The sequence below is a fragment of the Oncorhynchus nerka genome, linkage group LG6 (assembly GCF_034236695.1).
Source record: "Oncorhynchus nerka isolate Pitt River linkage group LG6, Oner_Uvic_2.0, whole genome shotgun sequence".
In the NCBI taxonomy this organism is placed as follows: Eukaryota; Metazoa; Chordata; class Actinopteri; order Salmoniformes; family Salmonidae; genus Oncorhynchus; species Oncorhynchus nerka.
This window is the reverse complement of record NC_088401.1, coordinates 26,598,925-26,621,387: the sequence shown is the minus strand read 5'-3', so window position 1 is coordinate 26,621,387 and position 22,463 is coordinate 26,598,925. Positions and strand designations below refer to the sequence as shown.

Here is a 22,463-nt window from a genome sequence, read left to right as displayed (position 1 = left end):
ACCGCAGAGTGAAGGAAAAACAGCCAAACAAGTGCTCAGCATATGTGGAAACTCCTTCAAGACTTTTTCCAGGTGAAGCTGGTTGAGAGAATGCCAAGAGTGTGCAAAGCTGTCATCAAGGTAAAGGGTGGCTTTTTGAAGGATCTCAAATATAAAGTATTTTGATTTTTTAACATGATTCCATACGTGTTATTTCATAGTTGATGTCTTCACTATTATTCTACAATGTAGAAAATAGTCAAATTAAAGAAAACCCCTAGAATGAGTAGTTCTAAAACTTTTGACCGGTAGTGTATAGTGCTATATATATATATATATATATATATATATATATCATAGTCTGTGTGACCCAGAGAGGTAGACACAGGGGAAGAATAGGGAATAATAATTAGGTAGGTAGTGTGCAATCAGGAGATCAACTACAAAGGCCCGACAGGGATGATTTAACATGTATTTACAGATATAGAGTGGGGTTTCCCTACAGTGGAGAGTGGACCTGCTTGTCATCATAGTCAAACGTCCAAGTCCCCCTTTCTATGCTCATGATACAAACCTAATGTGTGAACATTATGATTAGAGTACAGATATACGTATGAAGTATTGTATGCATGTCATTGTTACACACAGTTTGTAACACATTACTATTCTACGTGAAGCCAAAAGGCAAATGTTCCGACTCCCATCTCTTGACAAAGAGTAAAGTCCTCAGTCGCTGATTGGTGGGTGTTGCGGTCACCAGTCACTGATTGGTCAACATAGCTGTTACTCACCTTGCGTGCCAACGATCTCCATGTGGAGGTGGGCCAGGCCGCTGGCAGTGGACAGGGAAAGTTTGATCATGCCCTCCACGGTGACGGTGTAGCGGTTCAGGTAGTCAAACAAAGAGCCATGCTCATGGTAGTCTGATACCAGCCACAGCTGGGTCCATGTCCCATTATCTGGAAAGAGAAGGGGGTAACAGAAAGAGGGAGGGGAGAGGGATACATATACAGAGAGATAAAGTAGAGTAAGATGAGTGAGAGAAAAACAAAAAGAAGCAGACAGACCGAGTGACCGAGGGAGGGACAGAGAGAGAGAGAAAGACAGACAGAGAGAGAGAGGGAGGGAGAGGTTAATGAACACAGTGAGTTGGTTCTCCTCAGAGTAATGTAATGTTACCTGCAGATGGTCAGAGAGAGCTCAGAGCAGCTGGACTGAGCACAACTACTGCCCGACTCTAGAAACACACACAGCTACCCCTGGCTCTCTAGCAGGGATTCTGCACTGAGATCACTAGACTGCATCCAAATATGCTGGAGTGAACCTTTATCATGATAATCAAACCGTTACAAGCCCACACCAGCACGGTCTACCATATCCTAAACCCTAATAGAGGGGCATTACGAATCTTAAGGTCTGGCAAGTAAAAACAACAAAAAAGCACCCCTACAAAAGTGGTTCTACTCTTTAGAGGTGAGCTGTGTTTGGTCGTACCTTTGTTGTCGGCAGCGATGAAGCCCAAGATGTTCTCGTGACGCAGCATGACTGTCTGGTAGATCTCAGCCTCGCGGAACCACGAGCGCTCCTCACGGGACGAGAATATCTTGACCGCCACCTCTTCGTCTCGCCACTTCCCCCGCCACACTTCGCCGAATCGGCCCTTTCCGATGCTCTCCTGGAGGATGATGGTCCGGGCTATGGTCCTCTGAACCAGCAGGGGCAGACCTGGGAGGAAGAAGATAGTTTAGAAATGCGCTACAAAACGGGACTGGTCACTCGCTAGCAATGTACATACGTAACAACTGCTGCTTAAGGAGAAAGTAATCCAAAGGACGACGTCATGAAAATGACCAGGAACTAACCTCAGTGTATAAAGTGATTGGCTAATTGTCTGTGCTGCGGCTTTTCGGACAATATTCAGCAAATGCATGTCTTCTTTTTTTTTTCTTTCTTTTTTTTTTTTTAAACCTTAAGCATATTGAAACTGAAACCGTCACAAACAGGCCAGAGTTGTGCTCCTGGGTAAATATATCTATCGCTCTCTTTAATTTCACCAGCTGGACCATCAGCTATTTACTGTGGGGCCTGCAGGGAGGGGTTGATAAGTTGAAAGCCGCAGGTACTAGCAGCAGCAGCAGAAATAGCCAGGCTGTAGAGGCCGCGGAGATCAGGGCCATTAGAAGCCAAACCGAGCGTAGGTTGTGGTGGGCTAGCTAGCTGTATGAGGAGAGAGGAGAGCAGGGAGGAGACAGATGGGGTCACTATCATCCTAGCAGGGTCTGATGTTCACTAGATGTGTGCCGTGACATCCTGGAAAATAATATTTTAGTCTACATTCTGCATGAGTGGACTGAGTGCCTTGGTTTTTCCATGACTATAGTAGGCCCCTAAATCGTACTTCTGAAAGTCTTTCGTCTGTGCCATGCTCCTCATCCTTTTTGTCCGTGTGTACTTAATTCAGGCAGACTGTGGATTTATCCACCTGCTTCGACAAAGAGCAAAACATTAAGCTGGGTAATTTAAGATCCCATTCTGAAAATGAAAAATCCACTCTAAAAGCCGGAAAAAAGGAGCCACTGACAGGTTTGTTAAATTCAGTTAGACTGTGGACTTAACTGGTCCTCCAGTTTTGATATCTTGCAGAAAATACAAATCAACTTGGTCCTATAATGGAAAATCCTACAAATCATAACAAAAAAATCTATTCACACTTTCGCACAAAAAGTCCCAAGAAGTTGATCCTGAATCAAATCCAGGTATCCTAGAGGTGTGGATTTCTCTGCCAGTCCTGATAGTGAGCTGTCAATTGCTGGTCGGAACAAGAAGACAAGGTTTCCGCGTGCCAGTTCTCTCACCACGTCCCTTGGCTGGCGTCTAGAGTTGAGAGCAGCTTTACAGCCGCTCTGTGTTAGCGCCGCCCAGTCAATAGGCCGCAACGCTTCCATTACGCCACAGCTAAGGCTGAGCTCATCTGAGCTAGAGATGGACCGATAAGATAACGGCTGCCTTCACTACACACTCACTGAGGGCAGGAGTCACTTCTCCCTGGCTCGATCTCCCCATCGTCTCACAGCAGAGAGAGTCTCTAAGCACTGTTCTGTAGCTACACACACACTCACTCAGTCAGTTATTCACACAGGCACACACTCACACCAAGACGCATGCTGGTAAGCTCGCGCACGCTCATTCAATTGCACACACACAGCCAAACAAAGAAGCAACGCAACACGAGTGGCCACGTCGGAGCAGATAAGGCACACAAAAGGATCTATTAACACTAAAACAAACAAATATAGAAAAAATATATATTAAATAATATAACGAAACATGAGCAGTCCTGCATGAACAGAGACCCCTCCAACACAGTCACAGTCACACACACACATCCCCACCCCCTCACCCCATGGCTACCTAACCCACCAGAGCCGGAGCCAGAGGTGGTCATGTCGTAGATGAGGTCTTGGAGAGTGGAGCCCACATTGAGGAAGGGGTGGTTCATGGAGGGGTCCTCCTCGTTGGGTACGCGGTGGTGGACGCCCGCACGGCTGTGGCAGATGTAGAAGACCAGCATCAGCACGAAGCACAGTACGCACACAGGCCCCGCGATGACCGCTGCCAGCGCCACAGGCCCCAGGGGAACCGGCTTCACCGTCGGCACTACGGGTAGGAGGGAAGAGAAGGGGTTAAAAGAGGAGCTAGATACAGCTGCTTTTCTTTTGACTGTGTTGGGTTTGGTTTTAGGCCCATCTCTGGTTGGACATAGAGAAAAAGATGTCCACAGGCACATAAATCCATAATTTTTTTAAATAATGGGTATTTTGTCCACAATGGGAGTTTGTTAATTCACTTCGGTAACTATCGACATTCTTTACAAATTGTTCCATCTAAATGAGTAACTATTTAAAAAAGGTCCAGTACAGCCAAAAATGTGATTTCTCTCTCTGTGTGTGTGTGTGTGTGTGTGTGTGTGTGTGTGTGTGTGTGTTACACGTTCAAAAGTTTGGGGTTGCTTAGAAATGTCCTTGTTTTTTAAAGAAAAGTACATTTTTTTGTCCATTAAAATAACATAAAATGGATCAGAAATACAGTGGACATTGTTAAGGTTGTAAATGACTATTGTAGCTGGAAACAACTTATTTTTAATGGAATATCTACCTAAGCGTACAGAGGCCCATTATCAGCAAGCATCACTCCTGTGTTCCAATGGCACATTGTCTTAGCTAATCCAAGAAGGCTAATTGATCATTAGAAAACCCTTTTGCAATTATGTTAGCACAGCTGAAAATAGTTGTCCTGGTTAAAGAAGCAATAAAACTGGCCTTCCTTAGACTAGTTGAGTATCTGGAGCATCAGCATTTGTGGGTTTGATTCTTCTGAAATACGTCAGTCTATTCTTGTTCTGAGAAATGAAGGCTATTATTCCATGTGTAAAATTGCCACGAAACTGAAGATCTGGTACAACGCGGTGTACTACTCCCTTCACAGAACAACACAAACTGGCTCTAACCAGAATAGAAAGAGGAGTGGGAGGCCCCGGTGCACAACTGAGCATGAGGACAAGTATTAGAGTGTCTAGTTTGAGAAACAGGCGCCTCACAATTCCTCAACTGGCAGCTTCATTAAATAGTACCCGCAAAACACCAGTCTCAAAGCCAACAGTGAAGAGGCGACTCCAGGATGCTGGCCTTCTAGGCTGAGTTGCAAAGAAAAAAGCCATATCTCAGACTGGCCAATAAAAATAAAAGCCTAAGGTGGGAAAATTAACACAGACACTGGACAGAGGAACTCTGCCTAGAAGGCCAAAATCCCGGAGTCGCCTCTTCGCTGTTGACGTTGAGACTGGTGTTTTACGAGTACTATTTAATTAAGCTGACAGTTGAGGACTTGTGAGGTGTTTGTTTCTCAAACTAGACACTAATGTACTTGTCCTCTTTCTCAGTTGTGCACAGGGTCCTCCCCCTCTTGCTATTCTGGTTAGGGCCAGTTTGAGCTGTTCTGTGAAGGGAGTAGTACACAGCGGATATCGGTTTCGGCCAAAAATGTCATATCGGTACATCACTAATTTGTTTATTCTTCACCATTTTAATTGCAAAAAAAATAACAGTATGGTACTTAATTGTTAAAAACGTCTGAATTGGACCTAAGAGAATTTCAAAGCTGTGTGTGAAAAGGGGTCCAGGATAGAGTAGGCGAATGAGCCTTTGGTTGACACGAAGTGAGCCTAATGCTGGATGTACACCCATTATTTAACCCAAGTGCTGGATTAGACATGTATGGATAACCCTATAAGTACATTTAAAACAGAATACCCACACACCAGTGTTCCCCAGCAACCTTTTCAAAAACATCTGACCACTTTACAGTCTTGACTCTTTGGTCCTTTTCCTCAAAAAGCATTGAATATATGAAAGCGATGACAGAAGGAAGAGCATGGCTTGTCATATGCCCGTGTCACCAATGTCTTCAAGTCAATGGTTAATACGCTTTCATACGTCAATACAGTACATACAGTATAGTCACATGCCTATAGGATGAATCACTGGGGCTCAAGGCTCTAGCTGTATCAATGGTGATGGAAGAGAAGCTGTTCTGGCCTGAAGGCCACAGTAAAATGTTGTTTTGACCACAAGACTATCTGAAAAGGCTCCTACTGTGTTGGCCACTCAATCTCCTCTAATAGTTAGAAAACCAGCAACAAAAAAAGGGGGGGCAGGGGCAGAAAGTGCTCCTGCAATGACACACTATGAGCGGTTAATTTTGTAAATGTCGCAGGGGAAGCTAGGAAAATAATCAAACGAAAAGGGTCAAGTGTAGGGTGCGCTGAAGTTGTGCATTAAAGTCCTGGAGCAGAGCGTTCTCTGGTCCAAGGCTTTCGGCCAACACTTAAAAGGGCAGAGGTGGGCTTACTTTGTACGGCGACAGAATTGTTAAAGTTTGGAGAAAAATCTACCTTTTGCCAAAAACAGGGCCACTACACTGCGTGGGCAACCATCTGTTGCATATAAATGTTTTAATTCCTATACAGAAAGCTATGCCAGAACGAAATGCTTAGTGTAGCAAGACGGGTATAGGTTAACCTAGGTCAATCCTTTAAAAACAGGGTTTTGGGGTTGTTCAAATCCTCTCCTCTACCTACATGGCAATCTCAAGACAGTTATTTCTGTCCTAATTCTATGATTTCTGTGCACAGAGGGCAGTCGTAATGATGTGTTTTATAACTGATGGGTAAGGCTATTTAGGATTGGCAAGGTAACAACATAATTAGGACTGAAGACTTTGTGTGTGTGTGTGTCTGTGTGTCTGTGTGTGATGACGCTCAGAGATTGGGTGATTCATTCAATGGTACAGACAGACAGAGAAATCTGACAACTGTCGATAGGTACTTGGAACAGCCTCCTGTGCTTTCTCCTGCTAGAGCAAGATACGTCCCTGCTGTGTACTGAACGGGTACCAACGACCCTGCCGTTTCTACTTCGCAATGCTTGTCAGTGGCCAAGAACTTGACTTTGAGCCAATCAGACAGCACAAACTTCCATGTGGGGAGTAAAAAGAAGGGGGGGGGGGGGACTTCCCCCGACGTAAACCACCCCCTTTTCATTAGAGTGCTTCTAACTAAAACAATAAAGATGCAATAAAGAAGTCTTTACATATATATTTTACATCTAGCTAAAGAGTTTTGTGCTTAAAGAAGGATTGTTTTGTTAGGTTCAGTTTAACCTCTTGAAACTAGGGGGCACTTTTTATTTTTGGAAAAATAACATTCCCAAAGTAAACCGCCTATTTCTCAGGACCAGATGCTAGAATATGCATATAATTGACAGCTTAGGATAGAAAACACTCTAAAGTTTCCAAAACTGTCAAAATATTGTCTGTGAGTAACAGAACTAATATTGCAGGCGAAACCCTGAGGAAAATCCAATCAGGAAGGGCCTCTTATTTTGAAACCGTTGTGTTCCTATGTACCCCTATTGGCCATTGAAAGGGATATTAACCAGATTCCTTTTTCTACGTATTCCCTAAGGTGTCTACAGCATTTTGACATAGTTTCACGCCTTTATGTTGAAGAATGAGCGTAAACGACTACATTGCGTAAGTGGCCAGCTGAGGGCTCTGAGTGATTCTTGCGTAAAAGACTGTCATTTTTCCTCTCGCTCCTACTGAAAAGCCAATTGTCCCGGTTGATATATTATCGAATAGATATTTGAAAAACACCTAGAGGATTGATTATAAAAAACATTTGCCATGTTTCTGTCGATATTATGGATATAATTTGGATTTTTTTTCAACGTTGTCGTGATCACCATTTCCGAACATAACGTGACAAACAAACAGAGGTATTTTGGGTATAAAAATAATCTTTATGGAACAAAAGGAACATTTGCTGTCTAACTGGGAGTTTCGTGAGTGAAAACATCCGAAGCTCAAAGGTAAACGATTAATGTGATTGCTTTTCTGATTTTCGTGACCAAGCTTCCTGCTGCTAGCTGGACATAATGCTATGCTAGGCTATCGATAAACTTACAAACGCTTGTCTTGCTTTTGCTTAAAGCATCATTTCAAAATCTGAGACCACAGGGTGATTAACAAAAGGCTAAGCTGCGTTTCACTATATTTCACTTGTGATTTCATGAATATGAATATTTTCTAGTAATATTTTTTGACCGTTGCGCTATGCTAATTAGTGTAGTTGATGACAATTCTCCAGGATCTGGGATGGGTAGTTCCAAGAGGTTAATAATGTGCAAGCTAGCTAACTGAGCCAGGAAGTTATACACATATAATATGAAACAAATGAGGCACAATGCACACAACACTAAATGCTTTGCCACGCCATCTAGCAAGATGAAGAAATAATTACATTCACTCTCCATTATCCCATAGTCAGGTTGGTTGTTTAGCATCAAAACCAACATGTCCGGAAGTATGGGGGAAAACAGACAGAGTTGGCTTAGATTGCTGACAACATGTAAATAAAATGTAGTCTCCAATGTTTACTGAAAACAAAATGTGCACTTGTCTTTCAAATACATTGTTACAGTCGATGATTAGCTAGCTACTGAACTTTTACCATATTAGCATATATGCAACAGTTAAAACGAGACATGTTATCAAGAACAAGATAAAGTTAGCTGAAACGAGCCACCTACGATTCCCCACATGGCAGCTTTTAGTCATTGTTGCTAGCCATCTCACCATCCAAAATCACAACACACAGACTTCAGCCATATTGAAGCGTGTGCATCATTTTCCTTATTACAAACCAGTAACAAAGATCCATTTGTTAAACTATCCTTTAGTGAAGGGAGAACGTCCACAAGTATTATGGTTGCTGTTCACAAGGTCTGCAAACCAAACCTGTCCGTAAGGTGTTGTCACAGTAGTTTGTGTAATCAACCATTGCAAATATACACTGCTCAAAAAAATAAAGGGAACACTAAAATAACACATCCTAGATCTAAATGAATGAAATATTCATATTAAATACTTTTTTCTTTACATAGTTGAATGTGCTGACAACAAAATCACACAAAAATTATCAATGGAAATCAAATTCATCAACCCATGGAGGTCTGGATTTGGGGTCACACTCAAAATTAAAGTGGAAAACCATGCTGATCCAACTTTGATGTAATGTCCTTAAAACAAGTCAAAATGAGGCTCAGTAGTGTGTGTGGCCTCCACGTGCCTGTATGACCTCCGTACAACACCTGGGCATGCTCCTGATGAGGTCGCGGATGTTCTCCTGAGGGATCTCCTCCCAGACCTGGACTAAAGCATCCGCCAACTCCTGGACGGTCTGTGGTGCAACGTGGCGGATGGAGCGAGACATGATGTCCCAGATGTGCTCAATTGGATTCAGGTCTGGGGAACGGGCAGGCCAGTCCATAGCGTCAATGCCTTCCTCTTGCAGGAACTGCTGACACACTCCAGCCACATGAGGTCTAGCATTGTCTTGCATTAGGAGGAACCTAGGGCCAACCGCACCAGCATATGGTCTCACAAGGGGTCTGAGGATCTCATCTCGGTACCTAATGGCAGTCAGGCTACCTCTGGCGAGCACATGGAGGGCTGTGCGGCCCCCCAAAGAAATGCCACCCCAAACCAGTCATGCTGGAGGATGTTGCAGGCAGCAGAACGTTCTCCACAGCGCCTCCAGACTCTGTCACATGCTCAGTGTGAACCTGCTTTCATCTGTGAAGAGCACAGGGCGCCAGTGGCGAATTTGCCAATCTTGGTGTTCTCTGGCAAGTGCCAAACGTCCTGCACGGTGTTGGGCTGTAAGCACAACCCCCACTTGTGGACGTCGGGCTCTCATACCACCCTCATGGAGTCTGTTTCTGACCGTTTAAGCAGGCACATTTGTGGCCTGCTGGAGGTCATTTTGCAGGGCTCTGGCAGTGCTCCTCCTGCTTCTCCTTGCACAAAGGCGGAGGTAGCGGTCCTGCTGCTGGGTTGTTGCCCTCCTACGGCCTCCTCCACGTCTCCTGATGTACTGGCCTGTCTCCTGGTAGCGCCTCCATGCTCTGGACACTACGCTGACAGACACAGTAAACCTTCTTGCCACAGCTCGCATTGATGTGCCATCCTGGATGAGCTGCACTACCTGAGCCACTTGGAGTCTACAACCCACACGTCTCATGCTACCACTAGAGTGAAAGCACCGCCAGCATTCAAAAGTGACCAAAACATCAGCCAGGAAGCATAGGAACTGAGAAGTGGTCTTTGGTCACCACCTGCAGAACCACTCATTTATTGGGGGTGTCTTGCTAATTGCCTATAATTTCCACCTGTTGTCTATTCCATTTGCACAACAGCATGTGAAATTTATTGTCAATCAGTGTTGCTTCCTAAGTGGACAGTTGACTTGGAGTTACATTATGTTGTTTAAGTGTTCACTTTATTTTTTTGAGCAGTGTATTTTATCACGTTCCTCACACTACCTGGTGATCTAAAGTTTAAATGCAAAACATTTTCAAAGTCATTCTTTTTAAAGAGATAGCTAACAGCAAGCACTCCGAAAGCACTCCGCACTCCGAAAGCACTCCGAAAGCACTCCGAAAGCACTCTGCAACAAAAAAACAGTGCAAGTCACCAGAAAATATAATTTGTAAACTAATTTAAGTATGCTCTCTCTAACTCTTTTTTTCTCTCGCTCTGAGGACCTGAGCCCTAGGACCATGCCTCATACCTGGCATGATGACTCCTTGCTGTCCCCAGTCCAACTGGCCGTGTTGCTGCTCCAGTTTCAACTGTTCTGCCTGCGGCTATGGAATCCTGACCTGTTCCCAGGACATGCTACCTGTCCCAGACCTATTATTTGACCATGCTGGTCATTTATGAACATCTTGGCCATGTTCTGTTATAATCTCCACCCGGCACAGCCAGAAGAGGACTGACCACCCGTCATAGCCTGGTTCCTCTAGGTTTCTTCCTAGGTTTTGGCCTTTCTAGGGAGTTTTTCCTAGCCAACGTGCTTCAACACCTGCACTGCTTGCCGTTTGGGGTTTTAGGCTGGGTTTCTGTACAGCACTTTGAGATATCAGCAGATGAAAGAAGGGCTATATAAATAAATTTGATTTGATTTTGAAAAGGCTGATGCTAACAAATTAGCAACAACATCCACGTTGAAGTTGAAAGCAGCTGCTGCAGCCGCAGTCGCCGTTGTCACACTACTACAAAAGAAGCTAGCTACCGTTACTTGCATTAGTGTTGGAAAACTACCGCTTACTGATTATTTTCTCTTGCGCTCTCTTCAAGGTTTTATGGAAGACAACAACCTATTAGGTGTATTGCCGCCATCTGTATTAGCTGCTTATCAGCCTCCTGTTCTGTAATATGAATTCATTAGCTCTTGCGCTCTCAGTAGTGAGGTGTCTAGTCACTTAAATAAAAAAAAGTCACACCCATTGCAAGTCAAAATGTTATAGTGGAATGAACCTGTCGCTCTAAAAATACAGTTGAATGGAAGAGGCCTTCTGTCCAGCTTCTGAAGGCCTAGCCAAAGGCTGGCTGAGCTAGCTAGAGTTTTCTACCCAGAGACCAAAGAAAATCTAGCAACAAAATTAGCGCAGCTTACTAGTAAGCTTACATTTGCGACAACAGGGACAATCCAAATAAGCTATAGCCACCTTGTGGACTGGAATATTTAAACCAGGGACGCAAACTGTAAATAATTGCGCCAGAGGGGATGGCTGCCGTTTTACAGGCTCCTAACCAATTGCTCTATTTTGAGTAATTTCCCCCCACATTTTTGTAACTTATTTTGTACATAATGTTTCTGCTACCGTCTCTTATGACCAAAACAAGCTCCTGGATATCAGAACAGCGATTATTCATCTCGAACCGGACAAAGAACTTTTTCCTAAAACAAAGGATTTACTGCTGCTTCAGGACCAGGCTCAAATTCCCATAATTCACTTGAAGAGCAGAGGGCGATACAGAGGGTGACACAGAGGCCGCAGATTCGGATGCCTTGTGAGACTTTGTCAGCAAGTGGGTAATCCGCCTCTACCATCCATCCTATTGGCTAACGTGCAATCACTAGAGAATAAACCGTAAGAGCTCCATTCTAGACTATCCTACCAACGGGACATTAAAAACCGTAAGATCTTATGTTTCACCGAGTCGTGGCTGAACGACGCCATGGATAATATACAGTTTTCCATGCATCGGCACAAAAGAACAGGTACCCCCGGTAAGCCGAGGAGAAGTGATCTGTGTCTATTTGTCAGTAACAGCTGGTGCGCGATCTCTAATATTAAATTAATCAAGGTTTTGCCGGTGTACAAGTAACCTCATTATAAGCTGTAGACACCACTATCTATATTATTCGTACTCTTATTTACCACCACCATCCGATGCTGGCAGTAAGACCACACTCAACAGGCTATTTAAGGCCATAAGCATGCAAGAAAAGGGTCATCCAGAAGCGGCTCTCCCAGCATATAAATGTGCAACCAGAAGAGAAGTTTAAATGTAATCACTAACATTTTCAACCTCTCCCTGACTGAGTCTGTAATACCTACATGTTTCAAGCAGACCACCATAGTGGCCAAGAATGCCAAGGTATCCTGTCTAAATGACTACCACCCCATAGCACTCACTTATGTAGCCATTAAGTGCTTTGAAAGGCTGGTCATGGCTCACATCAACACCATTATCCCGGAAACCCTAGACCCACTCCTATTTGCATACCATCCCAACAGATGAAGCAACCTCAATTGCACTCCACACTGCCCTTTCCCACTTGGATAAAAGGAACACTTATGTGAGATAGGGCTGGGCAGTATACCGTATTTTAATGATATACCGGTTTTGATGCAGGGACCGGTTTGGGTATTTAAATTTACCTTCTATACCGGTATGTCAATGTTTGGTTTGTTAAATGTGATACACCATGTGTAATGTCAATTTTTATAGTTTACTTCACTACTTGAGTCATCTCTCTCCGCTCTTTCTCTCCGTGCCACTTGCCACACAGACCTAGCCACACCCCATTCACTTAAGGAGCGCATTTGACGTTACTCAACCACGAGACACTTGGTTCAGTCTGCATGATCAATGCAGCACATGGAATAATGTTGATGACAATGCTGTTTTCACTTTGCTTCTTAACATTTTATTTAACCTTTTATTTTAACTCGGCAAGTCAGTTAACCTGTTTGGGGAGGGGGCAGCATTTTCACTTTTGGATAAATAGCGTGCCCAAACTGAACTGCCTCCTACTCTGTCCCAGATCCTAACATATGCATATTATTATTAGTAGTATTGGATAGAAAACACTCTGAAGTTTCTAAAACGATTTGAATCATGTCTGAGTATAACAGAACTTATTTAGCAGGTGAAACCCTGAGGACAAACCATTCAGATTCTTTATTTTTAATTTCTAAGTCACTATGTTTTCATGGGGATTCCAGAATTCTAATCAACTTTCCTGCAGTTCCTACTGCTACCACTGGATGTCACCAGATTGTAGAAATTGGTTTGTGTAATGAAGTACCATAGCGCAGAACGAACGTCACTTCATGTGTACCTTTTGATAGAGGCGTGTAACCAGAAAAAGTAGCGTCAGTTTGTTTTGCTCCTGTATTGCTCCTGTATTGAACACAGATCATCCAGTCTTCAATTTGATCGATTATATACGTCTATAAATACCTAAAGTTGGATTACAAAAGTAGTTTGAAATGTTTTGGCAAAGTTTACAGGTAACTTTTGAGATATTTCGTAGCGACGTTGCGTAAGTTGGAAGCGGTGTTTTTCTGGATCAAATGCGCCAAATAAATAAATGTATGTATGTATATATCTCGACGGAATTAATCGAACAAAAGGACCATTTGTGATGTTTATGGGACATATAGGAGTGCCAACAAAAGAAGCTTGTCAAAGGTAATGCGTGATTTATATTTTATTTCTGCATTTTGTGTCGCGCCTGCAGAGTTGAAATATGCTACTCTCTCAGTGTTTACTGTTGTGGCATCATCAGATAATAGCATCTTATGTTTTCGCCGAAAAGTATTTTTGAAATCTGACATGTTGGCTGGATTCACAACGAGTGTAGCTTTAATTTGCTCTCTTGCATGTGTAATTTAATGAAAGTTTGATTTTATAGAAATGTATTTGAATTTGGTGTTCTGCATTTTCCCTGGCTATTGGCCATGTGGGACGTAAGCGTCCCACCTACCCCAGAGAGGATAAGAACAAATTCTTATTTACAATGACGGCCTAGGAAAAGTGGGTTAACTGCCTTGTTCAGGGGCAGAACGACATTTTTACCTTGTCAGCTCGGGGATTCGATCTTCGCAACCTTTCGGTTACTGTCCCAATGCTCTAACCACTAGGCTACCTGCCGTCCCCCATTAGCCTCTAATGCTAATAGCTAGCTAGCTAATAAATGTACTGAGTAAGAGCAAATGTAGCAGGCTAATACAGCCTGATATTACCAGTGATGGTGTAGACCTAAATCAACATGTTGTTTGTCCAACAGTAATACATGAAGTAGCTAAGAGAAAAATATGTGGCTACATTGAATGTCATAGGGTCCCCTAGGAAACACTTATCAACGCTTTTAGTTCGTACCCTGTCACAATAACTCCTCCCTGGCATTTTAATTTGTCGTCATCTCAAACACTGTATTCAAAGTACCCACTATTATATTCTAACTATAGAATTAGGTCATTCTATATCCATGATTCCAACAGTTTTGCTCTAATCTGCAAGTCAAATCAAAATGGCAATATTTGGTTAAAAATAAGTCCTATATTATTTGTCCATATCACGCAGCCCTACGTGGCAGTGTGGAAATTCTCAACTGGGCCGTGGTGTAAAGTAAAAATGCTTTCAAGTAAGAGTTCAATTGTTTTTTGGGGGGTCTGTATTTTACTACTTTTTTTTTTTTTTACAACTTTTACTTCACTACATTACTACAGAAAATGCTGCACTTTTAACTCCATACATTTTTCCTGACACCTAAAAGTACTCATTACATTTTGAATGCTTAGGACAGGAAAACGGTCCAACTCACACACTTGTCAAGAGAAAATCCCTGGTCAACTACTGCCTCTGACATGGAGGACGCACTAAAACACAAATGCTTTGTTTGTACATTATGTCTGAGTGTTGGTGTGCCCCTGGCTAACTGTAAAAAAATAAAAAAAAAATGGTGCCATCTGGTTTGCTTAATATAAGGAATTTGAAATTATTTATACTTTTACTTTTGATACTTAAGTAAAATTTACTTCTGATATTTAAGTATATTTAAAACCAAATACTTTTAGAATTACTCAAGTAGTATTCTACTGGGTGACCTTCACTTTTACTTGAACTATTTTCTATTAACTTCTTAGAGATAGGGGGCAGCATTTCCACTTTTGGATAAATAGCGTGCACAATTTCAACTTCCTGCTACTCATGCCAGGAATATATTATATGCATATGATTAGTAGGTGTGGATAGAAAACACTCTGAAGTTTCTAAAACTGGTTCAATCATGTCTGTGACTATAACAGAACTTACGTAGCAGGCAAAACCCCAAGGAAAAACTGTTCAGAATATATTTATTTTCCTCTGACAGTTCCCTCAGTTGTCTTTGCCAAGGGAAATTTGATAGCGCCCATTTTACAGTTCCTACGACTTCCACAGGAAGTCACCAGTCTTTGGAATTAGGTTGAAGTTAATCATTGGTGAAACGAAGAAGAGGCACATCCTGGAACAACGTTACACTGTTGATAGTTACGCAAGAGGGAAAATGGTGCATGTTTTGTTTACTTTCTCTATCGAATACAGATTGCCGCGTCTACAATTTGATCGATTATTAACGTTTAAAAATACCTAAAGTTGTATTACAAAAGTAGTTTGAAATATTTTGGAAAAGTTTATAGACAACTTTTGAAATGTTTTGTAGTGACGTTGTGTTTTGGAAAGCTGTTTTTTTCCGGATCAAACCTGCTTTATAAATGGACATTTTGGGTATACATGGATGGAATTAAATCGGGGAAAAAAGGACCAATTGTGATGTTTATGGGACATATTGGAGTGCCAACAAAGAAGCTCGTTAAAGGTAATGCATGTTTTAGATTTTATTTCAGCGTTGTGTGTAGTGCCGGCTACGCTAATTCTTTTGTTTACAACTCGTTCAGGTGGTTCAGGGGGGGTGCATGCTATCAGATAATAGCTTCTCATGCTTTCACCGAAAAGCATTTTAAAAATTCTGACATGTTGGCTGGATTCACAACGAGTGTAACTTTAATTGAGTACCCTGCATGTGTGATTTAATGAAAGTGAGTTTTATCGCGTTTTATTTGAATTTGGCGCTATGCATTTCCCGAGGCTATTGGCCACTTGAGACGCTAGCATCTCACTATCCCCAAGAGGTTTTAACTAACCTCCAAACGAGCGTCGATGCTATACAACACTCCTTCCGTGGTCTACAACTGCTCTTAACTTCATATGGCTGGGGGGCAGTATTGAGTAGCTTGGATGAATAAGGTGCCCAGAGTAAACTACCTGCTACTCAGGCGCAGAAGCTAAGATATGCATATTATTAGTAGATTTGGATAGAAAACACTCTGAAGTTTCTGAAACTGTTTGAATGATGTCTGAGTATAACAGAACTCATATGGCAGGCAGTTTTCTGAGAAAGAAATCCAACCAGGAAGTGGGAAATCTGAAGTTTGTAGGTTTTCAAGTCTTTGCCTATCCAATATACAGTGGAAAATTTGGTCCGATTGCACTTCTTAAGGCTTCCACTAGATGTCAACAGTCTTATGAACCTTGTTTCAGGCTTCTACAGTGAAGAGGGAGAGAATAAGAGCTGTTTCAATTCAGGTATCTGGCAGAAGGCAATTTCAAATCAGGTATCTGGCAGAAGGCAATGAGCGCAGTCTCGCGCACGCCCGTGAGAGTTAGCTGCGTTCCTTTTCCTTTCTAAAGACAAAGGAATTGTCCGGTTGGAATATTATTGAAGATTTATGATAAAAACATCGTTTGACATGTTTCTACGAACTGTAATGGAACTGTCGTCTGAACTAAGTCCCTGCCCCTTGTGAAATGGGATTTGTGAACGAAACGCGAACAAAAAGGAAGTATTTGGACATAAATTATGGACTTAATCGAACAAAAACATTTGTGGAACTGGGATTCCTGGGAGTGCATTCTGATGAAGATCAAAGGTAAGTGAATATTTATAATGCCATTTCTGACTTCTGTTGACTACACAATATGGCGGGTATCTGTATGGCTTGTTTTGGTCTCTGAGCGCTGTACTCAGATTATTGCATGGTGTGCTTTTTCCGTAAAGCTTTTTTGAAATCTGACACAGCGGTTGCATTAAGGAGAAGTATATCTTTAATTCCATGTATAACACTTGTATTTTCATCAACATTTATGATGAGTATTCCTGTAAATTGATGTGGCTCTCTGCAAAAATCACCGGATGTTTTGGAAGCAAAACATTACTGAACACAACGCGCCAATGTAAACTGCGATTTTTGGGTATAAATATGAACTTTATCGAACAAAATATACATGTATTGTGCAACATGAAGTCCTATGAGTGTCATCTGATGAAGATCAAAGGTTAGTGATTAATTTTCTCTCTATTTCTGTTTTTTGTGATTCCTCTCTTTGGCCGGAAAAATGGCTGTGTCTTTCTGTGACTAGGTGCTGACCTAACAATCATATGGTGTGCTTTCACTGTAAAGCCTTTTTGAAATCGGACACTGTGGTGGGATTAACAACAAGTTTATTTTTTTAAATGGTGTATAATGCTTGAATGTTTGAAGAATTTTAATTATGAGATTTCTGTTGTTTGAATTTGGCGCCCTGCACTTTCACTGGCAGTTGTCAAATCGATCCCGTTAACGGGATTTCAGCCGTAAGTAGTTAAACGCTAGTAAAACCAAATGCATTCTTTTCAACCGTTCGCTGCCCGCACCCGCCCACCCAGCTAGCATCACTATCCTGGACAGTTCTGACCTAGAATATGTGAACAACTACAAATACCTAGGTGTCTGGCTAGACCGTAAACTCTCCTTCCAGACTATTATTAAACCAGACACTATTATTAAAAATGTTAAACATCTCCAATCCAAAATCAAAATCTAAAATAGTCTTTCTATTTCGCAACAAAGCCTCCTTCACTCACGTCGCCAAACTTACCCGTGTAAAACTGACTGTCCTACCGATCCTCGACTTCAATAATGTCCTCTACATAAAAATAGCTTCCAATACTCTACTCAGCAAACTGGATGCACTTTATCACAGTGCCATCCGTTTTGTTACCAAAGCCCCTTATACCACCCACCACCACTGCGACCTGTATGCTCTAGTTGGCTGGCCGTCGCTACATAATCGTCGCCAGACCCACTGGCTCCAGGTCATCTATAAGTCTATGCTAGGTAAAGCTCCACCATATCTCAGCTCACTGGTCACGATAACACCCACCCATAGCACGCGCTCCGGCAAGTATATCTCACTGGTCATCCCCAAAGCCAACACCTCCTTTGGCTGCCTTTCTTTCCAGTTCTCTGCTGCCAGTGACTGGAACGAATGGCAATTAAAAAAAAAAAAATTATAATAAAAATAAATAAATAAATAAATCACTGAAGCTGGGGACTTGGATTTCCCTCACCAACTTTAAACATCAGCTATCTGAGCAGCTAACCGATCGGTGCAGTTGTACATAGTCCATCTGTAAAAAGCCAACCCAATCTACCTACCTCATCCCCATACTGTTTTTATTTACTTTTCTGTTCTTTTACACACCAGTGTCTCTACTGGCACATCATCTGCTCATTTATCACTCCAGTGTTAATTTGCTACATTGTAATTACTTCGCTACTATGGCCTATATATTGCCTACCTCCTCACGCCATTTGCACACACTGTATATAGACTTTTTTTCTATTGTGTTATTGACTGTACGTTTGTTTATTCCATGTGTTTATTCCATGTGTAACTCTATGTTGTTTGTGTCGCACTGCTTTGCTTTATCTTGGCCAGGTCGCAGTTGTAAATGAGAACTTGTTTTCAACTAGCTTACCTGGTTAAAAAAAAGGTGCATTTTAAAAAGTTTGATTCGGTAGAGGTACCCCCTGGATATAGCTTCTTATTGTTATTTGTAGTTCGTTTATTTTTTACTTTAGCGTATTTAGCAAATATTTAACTGTTATTATAAGTCTTAATATTTAACCTCTTCAACCTATGGGGGCGCTATGTCATTATTGGATAAAAAAAAGTTCCCGTTTTAAGCGCAATATTTTGTCACGAAAAGGTGCTCGACTATGCATATAATTGGCAGCTTTGGAAAGAAAACACTGACGTTTTCAAAACTGCAAAGTTATTATCTGTGAGTGCCCCAGAAATGATGCTACAGGCGAAACCAAGATGTAACCTCAAACAGGAAATGAGCTGAATTTCTGAAGCTCTGTTTTACTATCGTCTCCTTATATGGCTGTGAATGTGCTGTGATTTCATGAATAGGAATATATTCTAGTAATATTTATGTCCGTTGCGTTATGCTAATTAGTGTCAGTTGATGATTACGCTCCCGGGACCCAGGATGGGTAGTATCAAGAGGTTTTAACGTTAAGTTTCTAACGTTCTAGTTATTGTTTTCATGTCAATTTGGGCAACTTATCTCAATGTGGATTTTTTTTAGCCATTTCGCCCAGCTCTACTTTGCGGTCCAGATTTGAATTTGAGGACCCTAGATAGTACTCCACAGTACAGTAGAACAGTCCATGTAAAAATAACCCTGAGGCCTACAGTCTAGCCCTTATAAATGCAAAGGCTTGGGCTTAGTTTACTGTGTGCATTTATGGGACACACACAAGGGACAGACCTGGGAAGACGCTGAGGTCGGGGTTCTTGTTGCACCAGTCGGTGGCGCAGCACATGGGGTAGATGCCAGTGTCGTCCTTGGTGGAGGGTGCGCAGATGAAGGGGCGGTCACGCGGGATTAGCTCGTTCTCTGGGACACACATACTGCTCTCGGCGGTGATGCTGCTGCCAGACTTCCTGACGGACACGAAGCACAGGCCGTCCGTGGTGCACGTGGAGTTGAGGCATCGCTGGCAGTAACACTGCAAGGCTATAAGAGGGTGGGAGGAGAAAGGAGAGAGCGGGAACATAGAGATTCAGGTAGAAAGAAAGAGAGTGGGAGGGAACATGAGGACAAAGGAGAGTTTACCACTTATTTTCTTCCCCACAAAAGGTACTGAACAGAGTGCATGCTATAATACAAGAGCGCAATTTCACTGTGTGTGTGTAGCAGTTACCATAAAAGCAACAAATAAGTAGTTACAGTGCAGCACAGAAAAACCTCAATGCAGTCTGCTACACTAGTCAAAAACAACAAGTCAACAACACGTCAAAACAACGCTAGCCCACTGAGGTGATGTGAGCCACCTCACCACCCACAGTCTCACTTCCCCGTAGTCAACTTCCTTCCTGTTCAGCCCGTTTGCAGCCAGAACACTTGCTGATGAAACGTGAGATGTCGTCAAGAGTGACTGTGCCAGACTTTCACCTTCTCACAACAACACCAAGAGCTTTGTGCTGGTTTAGACCTACAGATTTACTATGAACCTAGCTGGGTCAGTTTAAGTTACTTCAACCTCAACCTTTTTCTATTCAGGCTACCTCTCCCTCACTATGGTTACACTTCTTTCTTTCTCTATTTATTCTCTTCCATCTCTATTATTACACTTCTTTCTCCCTCTACGCCAAAGGTTTAGTCTAATGGTATGGTTGTGTTGCTATAGCTGAGTGGGTATAACTTGGAGCAGGATGGAGCGGCCTAGGCCTATCACTCTGAGACCTGTAGTAGTTCCAACTTCAAAATGAGACTTTGGGAATTCAAATCTGTTCTCACTTTGCAGCCCTCATTTATACCTGTCGATACAGACAAATTGCTCTTTAAACTCAGCACGGATGCCTGTCAGTTCAAAGCTTTCTAACCACTTGAGGAATTCAGATAGATGCTGAACCAGGTCAGACATACAGACAGCATGCATGACCAGTCTAAACCGTCAGACCACTACTAGACATTGCGGGATAAATTATTTACTGAACAGTCGTTATGCGAGGTGCCTTCCTATGCTTACAAGGCTGGTTGGTGGTGGTGGCTCCATTGGCAGGTCTGGGGGTAGGGTATCTATAGCTGACTAGGCTACTTCAGTGTGGCTTTTGGCCCCTAGCTCCCCAATAAACACACACTCGCTATGGCACCTGGCTCACACACTCCCCACCTGGGAGTCAAACATCAAGGCCGGCAGACGCCAAGCCCTAACCTCTGTTTGAGGAAAGGCTACTCAGGCAGAGGGGAAAGAGGGGACAGAAAGGGCAACTCTAAAAGGACAACTTGAGAGAGTGAGTGAAAAAGAGAGTGCAAAGTAGAAGAGAGAGACAGAGAAAGCGTGCGCAACCTAAATTATTGTGTGAATAACCTAGAGGAGTGAGTCTGTCCCTCCCATAACCCTGGTGCCTGCCCTTCACAGTTTACTCTAAACAACTAGTCACTCAAAACCCAGACAACTATTATGGCAGCAGAGCATATCTCAAGTCTAGACGGTCTCCATACCTCCACCTTAATAATAATGCTTGGCCTCAGGGGAAGGAGGTGGATGATGTGACTGTCTGTGTGTCTTTGGAAGGTTGCCATGTGTACAGCCCTTTGTCATGGCAAAGACACCTCAACTCTAGAGCCCATAAGACATGAAAAGCTTCCAAGAATGAGAAAAGTTGTTATAAAGTCAAAACAGCACTGATCTGCACCAACATGGAATGCAAAACTACTATGGTGGAAATCTAGGTTTCGATCATTTCGCCCATCAGTGACCATTGAGGAGAAGAGAAACCTAGGGAAGAGATTAAACGATTTTGAAACAAGTCTGTCGTGTTTCAGTGTCTGCAGGCACAGCTGGAATGGCGTGGCAGACCAAGAGAGAATGCGAGACACAGTCAGGGTTGGGACCACAGGAAGCTGCTGAGGGGAGGACAGCTCATAATGGCTGAAATGGAGTGAATGGAACAGTATCAAACACATTTAATTTATTCAGTCCCAGCCATTACTATGAGCCCGTCCTCCCCATTTAAAGTGCCACCAGCCGCTCGTAGTTGTCTCTGTCACAGTCTGGTCCTATTCTGGATGTGGAGAGTTCGACTCACTGCCTGCTTAGCATGGGCACATTAAATCAGACAGACACCCACGCAGCGACTAGACTAAATAAACACGTCTGTGAATGGGACAATACTTTTCCAGTGTCTCATCTGATCTCAGACCAGTATAAGAGTGAATCTAGGGGTAGTGGCAGACGGTCCCATCCAGAGTGAATTACAGTCAATGCATTCAACTAAGTTCAATAGTGAGAAAAGAAAAGTAGCTGTTCAGTATGAGAGCTGTCATAATCTCAGTGGTTTCCATCAACAGGTGAAAGCAGAATTCTAATATAAAACACCCATTCAGTTAACCCACTGTACTGTTCCCTCATCCCATCTTTTCATATCAGTTAGTTATCAAAGGAGAGAGAACATGAGGGGAGAACTTCTCTTTAGGCTGCTGAGCGTTTAATTCCTTTGTAGTTGGGAGGTACTTGGGCAGTGGGCACCGAGGCTGGCACACAGGGGGCATGAGTAAGGCAAGATGAGTCTGATTAGATCTGTGGTTTCCTTCAGCAGAGAGAGACGGCAATAAAAAAAAAACTAAAAAAGGAGGTAGGGAAAAGGACAGAAAGAGCGAGAGAAGATAGGCCTAGATAGCGAAAGATGAGAGCCGTTGCCAGGAGAGCAGAGCAGTTGTCCAACAGCCGGCGGATTCAATCTGCTCCCCTTTCCATCATTCCTCAGATATGACACAACAGCAGACACACACACACACACAAATGGCAGGCAAAAGGAATTAATCCTTAGATAGCACAGAAAGCAACTAATTTAACCAGGAAACAAGGGAGGAGTAGCTGGCACTGAAGCAGGTAATTTATTTAGTC

The 22,463-nt window shown here is 42.7% G+C and overlaps 1 protein-coding gene across 3 annotated transcripts in view; it reads right to left on the bottom strand.

Moving 5' to 3' along the window:
* LOC115130252 (TGF-beta receptor type-1-like) overlaps positions 1-22,463 on the bottom strand; it is a 53,964-nt gene that overhangs the window by 10,165 nt on the left and 21,336 nt on the right. For all 3 annotated transcript variants that reach the window (XM_029661185.2, XM_029661184.2, XM_065019443.1), the window contains exons 2-5: positions 19,319-19,567; positions 3,400-3,636; positions 1,474-1,704; positions 771-938 (exon numbers count right to left, since the gene is read on the bottom strand). In XM_029661185.2, coding sequence (XP_029517045.1) covers positions 771-938; positions 1,474-1,704; positions 3,400-3,636; positions 19,319-19,567 — 885 coding nt within the window. The remainder of the gene's footprint in view (positions 1-770; positions 939-1,473; positions 1,705-3,399; positions 3,637-19,318; positions 19,568-22,463) is intronic.